Raw genomic sequence first — 16,695 nt, forward strand, 5'->3', positions numbered from 1 at the left:
CAGTAGAAGATATGCCAAGATCCATCACTACACAGTTAAGTGGCAATGGAATATTAGTTCGATGCACAGAACCACAAACTACCTTTTGGCCTTCATCTGTTCTCTCACTTTGCTGTACATTTCTAGTACTAAAAACAAAAAAGGAAAAATACAAATTAATATCATTCTCAAAATAAAGCAATTATTCTGCTCAAAAAGCTTTTTGGTCAATAAACTACAAATGAAATACGTTAGAACAGTTGGTATGGTTTTTCTTCACTATTTGAAATCCAAGCTCGATTAAGAAAATGCGGTCATAAATCACTTGGCGTACTGACCTTTTAAAATGAAACTACATGGCAAGAGCCACAATTTTTCACTATTGTGCTGTACAAGAATGTCAATGCCTTTGTCCCAAGGAGGCAGCACCAAGCATTAGAACAACACACCAAGTCAGATTGGGAAATGAGCAGGCCTTGGAGGAACTTTAGTACGTAGAGATTGAACTTCAAATCCAGGAATAGGGAAAAAAAATCAAGGCGGCAGCAGGTTTATTCAGTATTCTTGCTAATTCATTGGGTCACTGAATATTTTGCAAGTAAAACACTGCAAAAGGTCTTACGTAAGAGTTCAGGGACAAGCATCTTCAGGCAATCTTACAGCACCAAAAGTATTGAACCATTCATCATCATGCTAAAGACAATACTGCCAGGCAAAAACTGAGGGACTTATAAATTGTGACACCAGAGTCACTTGGATACTGTTACTACCATACACTGAATGAACTTCTTACTCATGAGTCATACTGTGCAAGAAAAAGAACAGGAACACAACGGATTTTCAAACCTCTTGAATGGATTTCAAGATGTTTTGGCAAGAATTAGTGCGGACAGGTGAACACCTTAATTTAAGATACAAAGATGCTCATCTACAATAGCTGAACTCCCAATGGAAGCAATAAAAAGATGGAAGGTATAATTTCAGTAGTTATCATGAGACAAGTGCAAACCTCAATCTCATTAGGCACGATGCATGGAATTAGAGTAAAATGTTCAGAAGATGGGATAAAGATGATGATATAAAACTATGAAAATACTTGCAATGAATTCAAAACTCAATGCATAATTCCTGACACGAGGAAAGGATTTAAAACTATACATTAGCAGATATTAGGACAAACTTAAGACAGGAAATAAAAATCTGACAACAACCTAAGTTACATCCTCCTAGCATTGAAGGGAGGAGGTAGAAAGTGCAAGGGGAAAGCATTGTGAAATGTCCTAAACAAAAAAGGGAAAAAAGTGAAAGACAAGAGTGATGTTACATAACTATAAATAGAACATGGATAGAAAAAAATTCAATTTCCAAAAATCTGTATCAGCATTTAAAGTATTAGTTTGTATTTGAATTTTGAATGCAATACTTTTTTTTAAAAAAAAGAGCAGTCAAAAAAAGTGTAACATGTTTGTGTATTTACAATGCTGACCTTTGATCTTCACACCTGGTTCTTGACTATAATTGGCCGGAACCAGGAAGAGAAAAACAGATGTCAGTATATTTAAGTTGTGGCGTCCCTTCCAATTCCAAGCAAAAATGTCTCAAATGAAACTATATTCAAAATATTTCAGCAACTTTTTGCATCAAGAAATATTTAAAAGGCTAATTATTGACAACATTAAAAATACAAATCTAAATCCAGTAACAAGAGAATTGATAGGAAGGACTTATTAACATACTGGTTTAAGGACAGCTTTAAATGAAATGTATTGATATTACTACAACATTCCACTCGTGTCTTTTCAGGCTTCAAATTAGGAAAAGGACATGTAACAAGTTGAGAATGCCCGACTTCAGCTATCAATTAGAGAGCTGTAACCAACTCAGCACCATTAAACAGTTTTAACATTTCATCATTGCTTTTTAATGTCTTCAAAAACTGGACTAACTTGTGTTTTCTTAATTTAGTCACAACATAGAAGATCAAATAGATAAAAGGTAATTTTGCACAAGTTAATGGTTAGGCCACAGTTAAAAATACTGTGTGCAGGACCAGGGAGGATGTTGAAAGCATGGAGCAGATTCACCTGGATAAGGAAAGACTATTTTTACTGGAAGAGACAGTTTAAAAAGGGAGATGTAATGGAGTCTTTAACAATTATGAAGAGTCGTGACTGAAATGAAGAGCAATACCATTCCCCCTCACCCCGATTTAGAAATCAATACCAAAACCATTCATTTCACATAATCACTAAAATAGCATGACGGAAGATTAGAAGCAAAATTTCTTTACAGATATTCTGTTGATGCACTAATGCTTTGCCACAGGAAGTACTTGAAACAAAAACAGGAAAATGTGAATGAATATTTAATACAGGGCTCTTGTGATAAAGCTGGGAATTGGCATTAGTTCTGGAGCAGAGAGATGGCACAAGCAAAACAAAGCAAATAATCTCCTATGTTGTCAAACTGCATGGCTCCAGATAACATAATAGGATCCTTTTACTTGTTTTGAAGGCTGGGATAAGCACACCCAGCAGTGGAAGAGTGCTGAATCCCAGTAACAAAAACTGAAATGAGACTCAAATACTTCACATCGGCTTGATGGATTAGGAAAAGTGGACTACTCTAATGACTTTCTTATTCATCTTTAAAGTAGTATTTTCCCCAATCAATACGTCCATATAGATCAAGATAGGATGATGCTGAATCACACCCAAATCATGTCTACTTTGATATGAATGCTGATTGAGCTGTTATACATGCTCAGCATGTTAGTTCAGATTTCCAGCATTTAGTTTTTATATCAATTTTTCCAGTTTTTGTAATGCAATTGATCAAAGTTGATTTTTCTTCTTTTTTATTATAAGTCTCAATGTCTATCTGAAACTCTGATGACGGCCATAAAAGTAGATTGCAGCTTTCAGTCTCTGTCCTACTTCATGCAATGCCCTATTGTGGCAAAGAACTGAAAGAAAGAGGTAACATCAGAAGGGTCAATGTAAATTTCATAATCTGCTTATAAAAAACAATTTATGTTAAAATTTAGAAGTTTAAAAATAAAATATTTCTAAAGTTTTGCTTTTTCACCTTAATCTACAAACTTTGACAGATGAATATTGTGAAAGGATGTGGTTGGTCATTTGGTTTTTTTTTCAGTAAAGAAACTACATCCCCATGATGCAACATCTACTAGCTTGGCAAATGATTTTCATATTTTTGACTCTAGCATTCTATGCACAAGTCACAAACTGAAGAACTTTCTGACATCTATTTTTATCCTTGTACTAATATCAAACTAGAGAATCACCTGCAGTGGCTTTGTTTCCCCACACCCTAGCTATGCGGTTCCCAGACATCTCTCCTTCTCATTTACATGTCCCCTGGTGGCATCACCTGAAACGTAGCAGTCAGTTTCCACACGTATGCCGATAACACTCAGATCTACATGTGTCTCTTTTTTTACACTTAATTTCACCTGCCATTGTTCTATCCACCCTATTTAGTTTTTGAAACCTCTGAATCAACTGCTTTTCACAGGTTAGTATCGTCCACAAAACTGAAATACACATGCTGAGTTTTGACAAAAAACAATCCAGGCCATTGATGAAACTAGAAGCTGTACCAGTTTCAACAGCTATCGCTGAGGTGCCAAACCCTGCACTTGCCACTCCAAAATAACTGCTCAAATCTAGTCCCACTGTTTTCTAACCTTCTAGGCTAAGAAATTATCCAATAAATATTCAAACTGAATCCCCAACATGGAATTTATCCATAATCTTTTTTGTATAATCAAACTGTCTTTTTTTGAAAGGCTAAACATCATTGACCATACTCCCAAATTGTTGGTAAGATTTGGTAAAGTCACAATATTTCACAGTTTTGACCAAAAATAAGCTTTACTAAACAGGGTCAAAAAGATAGCTATAGTCTAACATTCAGGATTAATATGAGGTATGTGTGAATTAACAAGCAAACTATGGCCAAATACACTACACAGTAAAAGGCAGATGTGACCAAGACAGAGACACATGATTTCTCCACAGTCTACCCAGACATGAGTAACACTATGCTGAGTGGACTGTCTCACTCTGCCCCATGACAAATTCTAGTCTTCACTTTTGAAGATCTAACCTGTGTATTCTCAAGGTTGCTCCAACTCACGTGACATCAACAACTACTGGCCTCGGTGCTTCAACCTCATCTGATATTCTGTTCTGCTGCATTCCTGAACTTGGACTCAAGCACAACTTTCAGCCATACTGGGCAAAAACAGCTCCAAATGACTACCTTTGCTCAAAACGTCACCAACCTTCTGTCTTCTTGGATCTTTATTGCTTTTCTGGAGGCCTCTTCACTCAAGTGTGGCAGACATTTTTCTGTCCTTGGACCTCTCCAGGACTCCTCCCTCTGGCTCTGCCAGGGACACTTGTTTACACTGGCAAGGTCATTCCCCATCACCTGCTTCAGGTTTATGCATCATTTTGCAATCTCTGTGCAGGCCCACAGGACCTGCCTTCAGCCCAAAGAACTTAAGGCACATATGCACCTTTGCCTGGTCTGCATGTGCAGACAGGTCCAGTCTGTTGGCACTTGGGGTTCTTGACTTTTGCCCTCATCCTTCACCCTTAAGATAGATGGATTTCATTACAGGGCTTTACACAGTATATCTGGGTCCAAGTCCAAGTTCAAGGAGACTGATCAGGTAGAATCTTCCCTTTGCAACTCCATGCTGACAACTACTCACCAAGATCTTAATGTATAGATAATCCTCATGGTTACTCCTGCTACTCATTATTTTATATGAAATGAAGAAAGACAAATAGATCTATACATGCCAATAGATGTGTTATTCCCCCTTTGAAAATAGATATCATGTTGACCTGTTTCCAGTCAAATAGTATGTGTTCTACAACTGCTTCGTCAACAAGATCTGTTGTAGTTCAGTTGGCAAAGCGCACCCTTTGAATTGAGAGCTTGATTTCTACTCCAGGAGACTGGAGGACAAAAACTAGGCTAACATTCTAAAGTAGCACTGAGGTAGTGAAGCAGTGTCAAATTTTGGTTTTTTCAGATGAGACGTTAAACTGTGACCCTGTCTCTCAAGGTCAGCATAAAATCTCAGTGCAGTCTGCCTCCCAAGATCTTGGCAAATATTTACTTCAGCTAACTGAGGAAATCTAGATTTTTAAAATTTTATTTTCTATGTTTTTGAGGGAGGAAAAGTAAACACAAATTAAACGGAGCTTCCCCATCTCTAAGGGAATCAAGAGCAAGGGGAGATTGGGAAATCAAAACTAAAAACTTGGTTAAAAGATAAAAACAACAGACCTGTCTAAACTGGGCAACAGCAGTCGTTAAGCTTACCAGAGCATTATAGACAAAAGACTCATGGAGGCTACATCCAGAAGCTCAGAATAAACAGAGAATAAGTCGCTGCAGCTGTTTGTAACTTACAGATAACAGCAATGAATCTACGACATCCAGACCAAGTTCTACAGATTTGTGGTGAAAATTGTGCTCATGGGGCTCAGGCTGTTATGCACTGTAGATCAGAGCAGAACTTGAAGGACTGTGTGATTTCTACATTCCGAACAGACAGCTGAGTTAATTTGTAAGACCTGCCTCAGTTGTATCTGCTCATTATTTTGCCATTTATATTTGATCAAGTCAAACAGGAATTAACAAGCAAATTATGTTAATTCTGGTAAGAATAAACGATGGACAATATTTTATGGTTGCAAAGATTTCTGCTTTAAACAGTGGCTTCATTCTCTAATTATTAAACACTTAAATTTTGTCCACTCTTACTTATCTCTACCAAAGTCAAAACAAGAAAGATTTTATTAGTTATCACATTACTGCTTGTGGGACATTGCTGTGCTACAATTTCCTACATTATAAAAAAAGTTACTTCACCCTATGCTTAGCATTTTGAGATGTCCCGAGGTTGTGAACTGAAGTTCTTCCTTTGTGTAATGATTGCCAATTGCTCATAGATTGCATCTCATTAGTGCTTTGGAATAGGTATCCTCTGTTCCATTTCAAAAAACACTTGGGAGAATAAATTGATCAGAGTCTAGAACTGAGTAGTATATACTGGCTGATCTACAGATCAAACATCAAGTATTTTAGATAGCTCAAATTTAGGAAGGAAAGACAACTTCCACTGTAAATTGTTATTTCTTACTCTACCTGTTCAATAAATAGAATGCTTCTTTTATCCTTCTCAAGTTAGGCCCAGGTAGAATGCAAACTTTTCTATTCAACTTAACTGCAAGCCTTAACCCCAAGAAAAACATTTCAAAAATACACTTTAGTGTAACTGTATTAATCACAGTGACATAAGCCTTGCTTCCAGCCTCTTTTGTTGGAGACCAAACATATGGTGCAAAATGCATGGTAGGATACTGCAAAGTCCTGACATGCGGAGTGAGATGGGTATTGCCTGGGAAGCTTCCTCCACTGCCTAAGTGGTGTGTGCACACAAGTGTCTGACTGTGAATTACAGTCACAGTCTTGGAACAGAGCCATGAGGCTTACTTTGACTGTTACCCAACAAGTGTAAAACCATTTAAAACCCAGTCTAACATCTGGGCCACTACACCTCTACCACACCCCCCACCAACTTCTAATCAATTCCCTATTATTGATTCAGATATACTTCAATTTTGGAACACAAGTCAATAGGATGAATAATTGTATTTTGTAACATTTCAGGTTAAAAACTCACCATCTTACATTGAGAGAGAGTGTAGAGGTAAGGGGGTGAGGCATAATAATCAATTTTGATCAAAGATGATCAAAGGAGGCTTCTGTGCAGCATAATTAAATTGATCTATTGGACAAGCTGTGCTTCTTTACTGTAAAAGTCTACGACGAGGCCATCATCCATATTGTTGCAGCCTTATCTTAGCCAGTGGTCCCTTCACGTATAAAACTTTCCACTGGGAATGCTCAAGTTCCTCAAAATGTTCAAATATTTCATAAAACTTATACACAATTGAACTCGCTTACCAGGAAGACAGAGCTGAAGTTTTTCTACTGTAGTAACAATATTCCTCTGTTGTATCCTGCATCGAATCGTTTCTTCACTTTGGTTAATCACCTTAAAAAATTACAATACACATCTCAAAACCAGTAAATAGGCAAACAGATAGTAACAAAATGTTCATACTTAATTTACTCACCTCTTTTCCTGCCTCTTGAAGCCGTCTATTGGTGTCAGTCACCTGAACCTAAAATAAAAATTGTGTAACTGGAGGAACTAAAATGAGATAAATATTTAACACATTCAAAATACAAATCTTAGAGCATAAATTTTCTAATTATCACAGCAGAAATCAAGTATCTAACAAATTAGTACAGCACTGAAGCAGCAAAGAATGGCACTAGTCTTTTCCCACATAAGGCAGCTTATTAAATCATTGCCAAATGCAAGTTTATTCTCATTGTTTAATACACATTAATGCAAAAGGTACTCAGCTTCATTAGGCTGGGTTCATTCTCTCATTATCCAAATAGCACCTACTGCTGCAAAAAAAGTCCTGTTGTAAACCTGTACTCAGATTCTCAAATATAGAAGGATTTATAAAACCTCAGTTGATCTAAGTCAGCACATGCACATCTTAACACTAAGACTATATAAGCAATAAAGTTACCACTCATTTCTTACTTCAGTAAAAGCACAAGACTACTTCAGAAGTGTGCACAGTTCATTTAAAAAAAATTGATAGAATAAATCTGATATGGATCTAACTGTTCAATTAAATGGTTTCCCCTCCAACAATTAACCAGAAGTTCAAGATTTCAGACAAACACAAACACTCGGTTCAGTTTCTGTTCCACTGTAAACAGCTGCAGAAAATAAATATAAATAACCATGACCATTACTACTCAAATGTAAGAAGTCTTAAAGAGTAACAGAAAGAGGTCATGTTTGCACTATCATTTTTGTTACAACACTAAATCCCTGTCTTTGCTACAGCTCACTTAATTCAGATATTTAACTCCCTTTTAAATGCCACAACTGATTATTTCTGTAGCCTTGAGTGAGGCTTTCCATCTGCTCATTATGATGCAAGTTTTTCTTTGATATCTTTTTAACCAGTTGCATTCAAATGATATGCCTTTGTTCTGGATTCTATCATTTTTTTCCCCCTTAAATAAAAAGCATTTTGACCAGATCACTTCTCAGCCTCCACATTTCAATGAAACAGTCACTAAATCGGATACAAGCAAATGCCTTCATTCTGTCATCCCAACAATTTACTGCTGGCCATTATCATCATCTTAAGGTAAGATACCAGAGTTCTTGGTACCAAAACAATAGTACTTGTCTTTATATTTGAAACTTTATAGAATAGCCTAGCATGGCTTTAACTTTGACATATTTTGAATGTGCAAACTAACTTTGTGTCTTATGCATCTAAAGTCCAAGAATATTTTCTTTCATCTACTTATATTCCTTCTCACCATTCCAACGTTGCAAATGCATGACTAAATTGTCAACCTTACTCACTAGTAGCACTCTCACCTCAGGAGTTGCAAGGCCTTGGGTGAATTCACAACTTCAGAAAGTAGAACATGCAATCTTAAATTGACACTGCAGTGCAATATTGAAACAGTGCTGTATAGTCAGAGGGAGTGCACTGGTGCTTTAGACAATATTCATCTTTCAACCTACATCACCAATTGTTGTTTGGGACAGGAATAGTTTTGTCACTACCAGACACCATTACAAAGCATACTGTACTGTAGAATGAGTCAGTGAAATAGGTGAGGGTAGCATTCAAACTGGGGAAAAAAAAAATCTTTAAAATGGACCTTTCCAACACTAGTTTTTAAAAACGTGATTGGGAGAGACCCAAATGTTCTAGCATATTTCAACATAAAAGGCATAGTTATATTACAGCCTTTTGTTCCCTTTCACTGCATTTTCTTACCTTTAGCTTCCCTGCATTTGACCTCACTTTCAGCAACTCAGTGATAGCATCAACAAAACCCTGATGGTGAAAATTGCACATTTTCTCAATCTCTCGGTCATGATTCCGAATGCGGGCCTCAAGTTTTTCCATAAACCGTTTGTGCGCATTGGGTTGGTCATCATAGACAGATCTAATAAAGCAGAAATTTAAATAGTCACCAAAAAATTCAATATTTAGGTTTAAATTGGGAAATAATTCTTGTTAGCAATAAACACCATCAACATTATTCTGAAACTTCTGCAGTCTGTTTTACTAATCACCAAGAAATTGTCTGAAATGTTCCTGGCTCCACCTAGTGAAAATGACAGTTACAGCACCCGTTTTAACTAATTCTCCAGCAATGCTGCATACGCATGCAGCCACATGGATCAGCATGGTTACATTTTCTGCAATACTTAGATCTGATTTGAAATGAAAGGAATCAGTACTGCACACATGAACATCGAAGTGCAAGTTTAAATTCTTTTTTGTTGCCTCAAAATGCTGAGCATTAGCTGCAAGTGCAGATTTGGTCAGAATTCTCACGAGTGAACTAATAAGTCAAATTACAAAACCAGGGATTAGTTCTAAAAGAATGTCTAATAGGAGCATCAGTGCAACGGTCATATTACTAGACTAGTAATCCCAGGAGTCCAAATTAATGCTCCAGATGAGGAGAGAAATTGGTGCTGTTTAGATTAATGCCAAACACCCCACCTGTAACAGCAGCAAATATCAAGTGCCAAGCATTGGCCATTTTTAACATGAGAATCTAGCCATCAACTTTTGACATTCAATGATACTGAATCCCTGACCATCAAATCCTGGGGGTTACTAATGACCAGAAACTGAACTAGACCAGCCATATTGTGGCTAAACCAAAGGCAAGTGACTCACCCAACTCCAAAAAACCTGATTTGTGCCCCGTGGATCATGTACAGCAACATAGTGGAATACTCTCCACTTGCCCAGATAAATTCAGCTCCAACACAAGGCTCAAAACCATCCAGGTTGTTTGATTGGCACTCTGTCCACCACCTTAAACATTCACTCCCTCCACCACCAATGCAGTTACATCTAAAGATGCACAGTAATTCTCCAAGACTCCTTCAACAGCATCTTCCAAACCCATGACCTAGAAAGATAAAGGACAGGAAATGCATGGGAACATCAGCATCCGCAAGTTCTCCAAGCTACACATCTGATTTGGAACTGTCAGTTCTCCAAAAACCCAGAACTTGTGTACCTACATCACATGGACTGCAGCAGTTCAAGGCGACTGCTTGCCACCAACTTCTCAATGACACTTAGATGAGCAAGGTTGGTCTCCACTATAATCTTCCCAATACAATGCTCCATCAGCCCTTTTTGTCTTGCTCCCCACCCCTTTCCTCTCTTGCAATGCATACCAACCCACAACTATCAATCCACCTCATTTATGGTTTGTTAGCGCCATCTGTCTGTTCTTACTGTATCTCACTGAAGTCACTCAATGGTTTTTTTTCTTTGTGTTAGTTTTTTTCCATATTTTTTCACATCTCTCCTCTCACTTGTGCCTCAAGTTCTCAGTAACATTTTGCTCTCTCTCAACCTGCACATTACCCATTACTTTCATTTCCCCTCCCCCCCTTCTTTTGGTATCAATCTTCCTGTTCATGTATCCCATGTAAGATGTCTCAAAAAAAAAGTCTGACAACACCTGGTTTAAGTCCAACCGATTTATTTGATGTTGGACTTAAACTTGGTGTTGTCAGACTTTTTACTGTATTTACTCCTGTCCAATGCCAGCATATCCACTAGATGTCTCACAATGCCAGGTTAAATTGGCAGCACAAGCCACAAGCTTGGGGATCTGCCTTTTCATCAGGTGAATGGGAGTTCTGTTCACAAACAAGGCATATAAAAGAAAATTTCAATTTACAAAATAATGGTTGGAATGCGAGTTTTTACAGGTAATCAAGTCTTAAAAAAGGTACAGACAGAATGAGAGTGGAGAGCGCGTTAAGCGCAGGTTAAAGAGATGTGTATTGTCTCCAGCCAGGACAGTTAGTGAGATTTTGCAAGCCCAGGCAAGTTGTGGGAAAGGATGTCTCGAGACATAGTACATTGGGGAGACCATGCAGGAGCTACAACAACCGATGACATGAACATCACTCAAATCACCAGGCAACAGTATTCTCTTCCTGTTGGGGAACACTTCAATCACAGGCATGCGGCCTCTGATCTTTGGGTAGCTCTTGTTAGCCAAACGAGCAAAACTAACTCAAATTAACTTAGGGACAAATTAAGAGGGGCAGCCCCCCAAAGCATTCTCCAAGACAGCCTTCACAACATGACACCACAGATTCGTTGAGCAGAGACCGATAACAGGACACACACACACACACACACACACACACACACACACACACACGCACGAAGGGTCAGGAAGGCAAATGGGATGCTGGCCTTCATAGCGAGGGGGATTGAATATAAAAGTAAGGAGGTCTTACTGCGGCTGTATAGGACATTGGTGAGGCCGCAGCTGGAGTACTGTGTGCAGTTTTGGGTGCTGTACTTACACAAAGGATATTTTGGCCTTGGAGGGAGTGCAGAGGAGGTTTACTAGGCTGATGCCGGAGTTGAGGGGGTTGAGCTATGAGGAGAGGCTGAATAAACTAGGCTTGTACTCGTTAGAGTTTAGAAGAATGAAGGGAGATCTCACTGAGACGTTGATGAATGGGATGGATAGGATAGAGGTGGAGAGACTCTTCCCGCTCAGAAAGGATAGTAGGACTAGGGGGCACAGCCTCAAGATTTGGGGGGGGGTTTTAGAACAGAGTTGAGGAGGAACTTCTTCACTCAAAGGGTGGTGAATCTCTGGAATTCTCTGCCCGTTGAAGTGGTGGAGGCTACCCTCGCTAAATATTTTTAAGACGCGGGTTGATGGGTTTTTGATAAGAGAGGGGATTAAGGGTTATGGGGAGAGGGCGGGAATGTGGAACTGAGCCAAGACAGATCAGCCATGATCTTATCGAATGGCGGGGCAGGCTCAAAGGGCTAGTCGGCCTACTCCTGCTATTTCTTATGTTCTTATAAGGCCTCAAATCAGGATCTTGGGTTCATGTCACTATCTGTAATCCAGATGACTTGCCTGGGTTTGCAAAATTTCTAACTGTCCTATCTGGAGACAATGTACATTTCTAACTTGTGTTTTACCCTCTCTCCACTCTCATTGTCTGTACCTTTAAGGCTTGATTACCTGTAAAAACTCTCATTCCAATTTTGTAAATTGAGTTTGTGGATTTGTAGTGCCCAGTTTCTGAACAGAACTCCCACTTACCTAATGAAGGAGCAGTGCTCTGAAAGTTTGTGATGTTTGCTACAAATAAACTTGTTGACTTCAACCTGGTGTTGACAGACTGTGTTTACCCCAATCCAACACTGGCATCTCCACATCATGTATCCCATGTCAGCTGCTGCAACAACATGCATTTATCTAATGCCTTTAAATGTAATGAAACATACATCAAGAGACTAAGTGTTTTAGATGTGGTGTAACCAGGACTTTGTCTAGTTGAAGCAAGACTTCTGGTCCCCTAGATACAATGGCCAACATTCCAAAAGCCTTCTTCGCTATTACCTGTAACTGTCTGACACCAATCCTTGCGCTGGATCTCCACCAATTTTCACCAGAAAGGGTCCCAAGAATTAGATTCCAAAGACCCAGGATAACAGTTTAGAAAAAAAATGGCTTTTATAGATGATTCTGACTATGCAGCATAGGATGAAATTAAGTAAATGCAACCTCACCCAGACAACTGAAATATTTAAAATAGCTGGAAACCAAATTCAATGGATGCAAACAGTTTCTGTAGGATGGGGAAGAAGAGCCTTCCTTTGCCATAGCAACAGAAATAGTTGAGACACTTTGGAAAAAACCATTTTGCTACAATGGTGGAAATTAGAAGGAATCAAATATACAGCTCAAAGGCCTGGATTTGAAAGGTTACCACACAAGGGACCTGCGGCAAAGGGAAGATCACAATGTGGCAGCAGTTTGTGAGGATGGAGGGGTTGAGGATTTTTATTTAGTGAAAGCAGATTTGAAGGAGAGGAGCAGAACTTGGAGAAGGAATCATTAGCTAACATTAGGTAGACAAGTTGGTTGCCAGTAGTTTAGCAGGAACAGTGCATAGCAAGCAGATAACTGACTTCATTGACGAGAGCATAAATGACAAGGGGGGGGGGGCACACTTGGAGGTGTGTGGTTTACCAAGGTTACATGGTGAAAGAACAAAGGTAGGTGTCATCTTGCCTTCGATGACCTTAGATTGTGGGAGTTTTAGTGATGGAGGACACAACCTGATTATGTTTTAATGTACTAGTGATCAATAGTTAAGTAGTTTATCCCCAAAGACCTTCAAGTCTGTTCCTCTGTGTTCCTGAAGTTTTGTTTAATTAATTTTATGCAAAGTGGGTGATACTGGCTAGACCAACATTTATTGCCAATCCCTAGCTGCCCTATAGAAGATGGTGAATTGCCTCGAGGGGTAGGTATACCCACAGTGCTGTTAGGGAGATAAATTAGTGAAGGAATGGCAGTATATTTTTCCCCCCCCCCCCCCCCCAAGTCAGGATGGCAAGTGACTTGGAGGGGAACCTCCAGGTGACGTTCAGTTATCTGCTGCTCTTGTCCTTCTGCAGGGTAGGGGTTGAGAAGGTGCTAAGGAATCTTGGTGATTTCCTGCAAGGAGGAGTGGTTTCAGAAGAAAAACTACTCACACAGGATTCTTAACCTTTGACTTGCTCTGGTTGCCACAATATTTATGTCTAGTCTAGTTCAGTTTCTGGTCAAAGTAATTTCCAGGATGCTGGGGGACTGAGCAATGGTAACACCATTCAATGTCAATGGGCAGATAGATCTTGTTGGATATGGTCACTTCCTAGCACAAATGTTACTTGCCTACTTGTCTGCCCAAGCCTGGATATTATCCAGGTCTTGCTGCATTTGGACACACACCGCTTCACTATGGATCATTGTGAACAATAGTGAACATTTCTCACCTACAGATGGAAGGGAGGTCATTGATGAAGCAGATGGTGATGGTCAAGCCCAGGACAATACCAAGGAACTCCTGAAGTAATGCTCTGGAGCAGAGGTGACTAACCAACAACCATTTTCCTTTTTGCCACCTATGACTCCAAGCAGCAGAATATTTTACACACACTTTGCAAGTGCTCTTTGATGCCATACTCTCAGATGTTATCTCAATGACAAGGACAGTCAGTCTCACTTCACCTCTGGCATTCAACTCTTTTGCCCATGTTTGAACCAAGGCTGTAATGAGCAGAGTCACCCTGGCAGAACCAAAATTGAGCATTTAAGAGCATGAGCATGTTATTGCTAAGTACTGCTTGATAGCACTGTTGATGACTACTGGCAGTTTGCTAATAATTGGGAGTTACAAGGTGATAATTTTTTTTGCCCCATTCGTGGGACATGGGCGTTGCTGGCTGACCAGCATTTACTGCTCATCCCAGTTGCCCTTGAGAAGGTGATGAACTGCCTTCTTGAAATGCTGCAGTCCGTGTTGAGTTGACCATGATTTTGACCCAGCAACTGCAAAGGAATGGCAATATATTTCTAAGTCAGGATAGTGTGGCTTGGCAGGGAATTTGCAGGTGGTGTGCCCATGCATCTGTTGCCTAGATAGAAGTGATCATGGATTTGGAATGTGCTGCAGTGCATCTTGAAGACAGTATACACTGCTGCGACTGAGCATCGGTGGTGAAGGGAGTAGATGTTTATTAGATGTACAATCAAGTGGGCTACAGTGTCCTGGATGGTGTCAAGCTTGTGTCATTGGAGCTGCACCCATCCAGGCAAGTAGGGAATTATTCCATTACACTCCTGACTTGTAGATGGTAGCTATGCTTTGGGGAGTCAGGTGGTGAGTTACTCGCAGCTTCTGATCTGCTCTTGTAGCCACTGTTTGTGCAGAGTCCAGTTAAGTCTCTGGTCAATGGTAATCCCATTGAGGGATTCAGTGATGGTAACACCATTGAATGTCAAGGTAATTGGTCAGGTTGGATTTGTCCTAGTTCAAGTATGCATGTAACTGGGCAATTTTCCACATTGTTGGGTAGATGCCAGTGCTACATGTACGAGAACAACTTGGCCATGGCATGCATGTAGTCTTGTATTGTAGCTTCACCAGGTTGACATCTCTTTTTGTTTTTAGGTATGTCTGGTGTTGCTCCTAGCATGCCCTATTGAACTGGGGTCAATCCCCTGGCTTGGTATAATGGTAGAGTGTGGAATATACTGAGCCATGAGGTTGCAGATCATAGTTGAGTACAATTCTGCTGAGGGTCCATAGCACCTCTTGGATGCCCAGTTTTGAGTTGCTAGATCTGAACAGTCCATTCCATTTCGAATGGTCGTAGTGCCACACAAGATGATGGAGGGTATCCTCAAGCTGAAGACAGGACTTTGTCTCCACAAGACCCATGTGGTGGTCACACCTACTGATAGTTTATGGACAGATGCATCAGCAGCAGGCAGGTTGGTAAGGATGATGTCAACTATATTTTTCCTCTCGTTGGTACCCTTAGCACCTACCACTGTCCCAGTCTAGCAGCTACATCCTTCAGGACCCAGCCAATTCAGTCAATGGTGGTACTACCGAGCCACTCTTCCTGATAAACATTAAAATTTCCCACCCAGAGTACATTCTGCACCTATAATCATGCTCAGTCACAGGGTCCAGAGTTGATGTTGAGCGCTCCCAGGACAATTCTCTCCTGAATGTATACCACTATGCCACCACCTCTCTGGGTCCGTCCTCCAGGTGAGGCAGGAGGCATTCAGAAATGGTGAGGGGTGACATCTTGGACATTATCTGTAAAGCATCATGCTGTGAGGTCATTTAAGAGTCAATATTGCTGTGGGTCTGAATTCAAACCACGGAGATTAGACTTAAATTCCAGATGTTTTATGGAGTTTAAAGTCCACCAACTCCGGAACCCCAGAGCAATTACCCTGGGTCTCTGGTTTACTCATCCAGTGGCGATACCACTGCACCACCATATCACCTAGTGGGCAAATGGAAATGAAGGATAGTGAATGATAAGCGGGATAGAGCAAATATTTTACTGAGGCCAAGGGCAAAAGCTGGTGGAGATTAAACAAAGTAAAAGCTGATAAGACAAAAGACAGGATAATTAGCAACTTGAGCGTGCAAAGGTAAATGACTAGAGAAGATAGGTAGAGACCATTATAAAGAAATCAGATTGCCTTATCCATGACAATAATGACAGGAGTTCATTGAGAATATGATATGTGGCCTCACTACACCTACAATGAAATTAAGGAGGCGGCTGTGGATCTGGATAGAGAGTTTATGCAAAAGAGACATAGGAAGGAAGAAAGGGCAGTGAACGCCATGATTGAAATCACTGATGGAGAAGCTGCTGAATGCAGAAACAGAGAAAGCAGAGCAGCAGTTAAAAATTTGGAATGATATTCAGATGGATGACAAAACAATTGTAAATTTAAAGGTGTGACAAATGGAACAAATATCCAAAAGGAGAAGTAGTTGTTGTGAAAGTAGTAGGGAATAGAGACAAGGGTTCCACAAAAACCCTTTTGAGTAGATTAAGTGGGAGAAGGTGGGCGGTGAAGCTTCGAGGGGAAAGATGTTTGTCAAGGTCAAGGTCAACATAAATTGTTCACAGTAACTACATGAATACCAAGGGCTTTATTAGCAGG

The 16,695-nt window shown here is 39.8% G+C and overlaps 1 protein-coding gene across 4 annotated transcripts in view; it reads right to left on the reverse strand.

Annotated features, from left to right (window-relative positions):
* LOC145354356 (exocyst complex component 6-like) overlaps positions 1–16,695 on the reverse strand; it is a 159,932-nt gene that overhangs the window by 115,217 nt on the left and 28,020 nt on the right. For all 4 annotated transcript variants that reach the window (XM_080205553.1, XM_080205555.1, XM_080205556.1 and 1 more), the window contains exons 2-5: positions 8,922–9,093; positions 7,167–7,214; positions 6,994–7,084; positions 83–128 (exon numbers count right to left, since the gene is read on the reverse strand). In XM_080205553.1, the coding sequence (XP_080061679.1) occupies positions 83–128; positions 6,994–7,084; positions 7,167–7,214; positions 8,922–9,093 (357 nt within the window). The remainder of the gene's footprint in view (positions 1–82; positions 129–6,993; positions 7,085–7,166; positions 7,215–8,921; positions 9,094–16,695) is intronic.

This window comes from Carcharhinus amblyrhynchos, chromosome 17 (assembly GCF_965287045.1).
Source record: "Carcharhinus amblyrhynchos chromosome 17, sCarAmb.v2.hapA, whole genome shotgun sequence".
Taxonomy (NCBI): domain Eukaryota; kingdom Metazoa; phylum Chordata; class Chondrichthyes; order Carcharhiniformes; family Carcharhinidae; genus Carcharhinus; species Carcharhinus amblyrhynchos.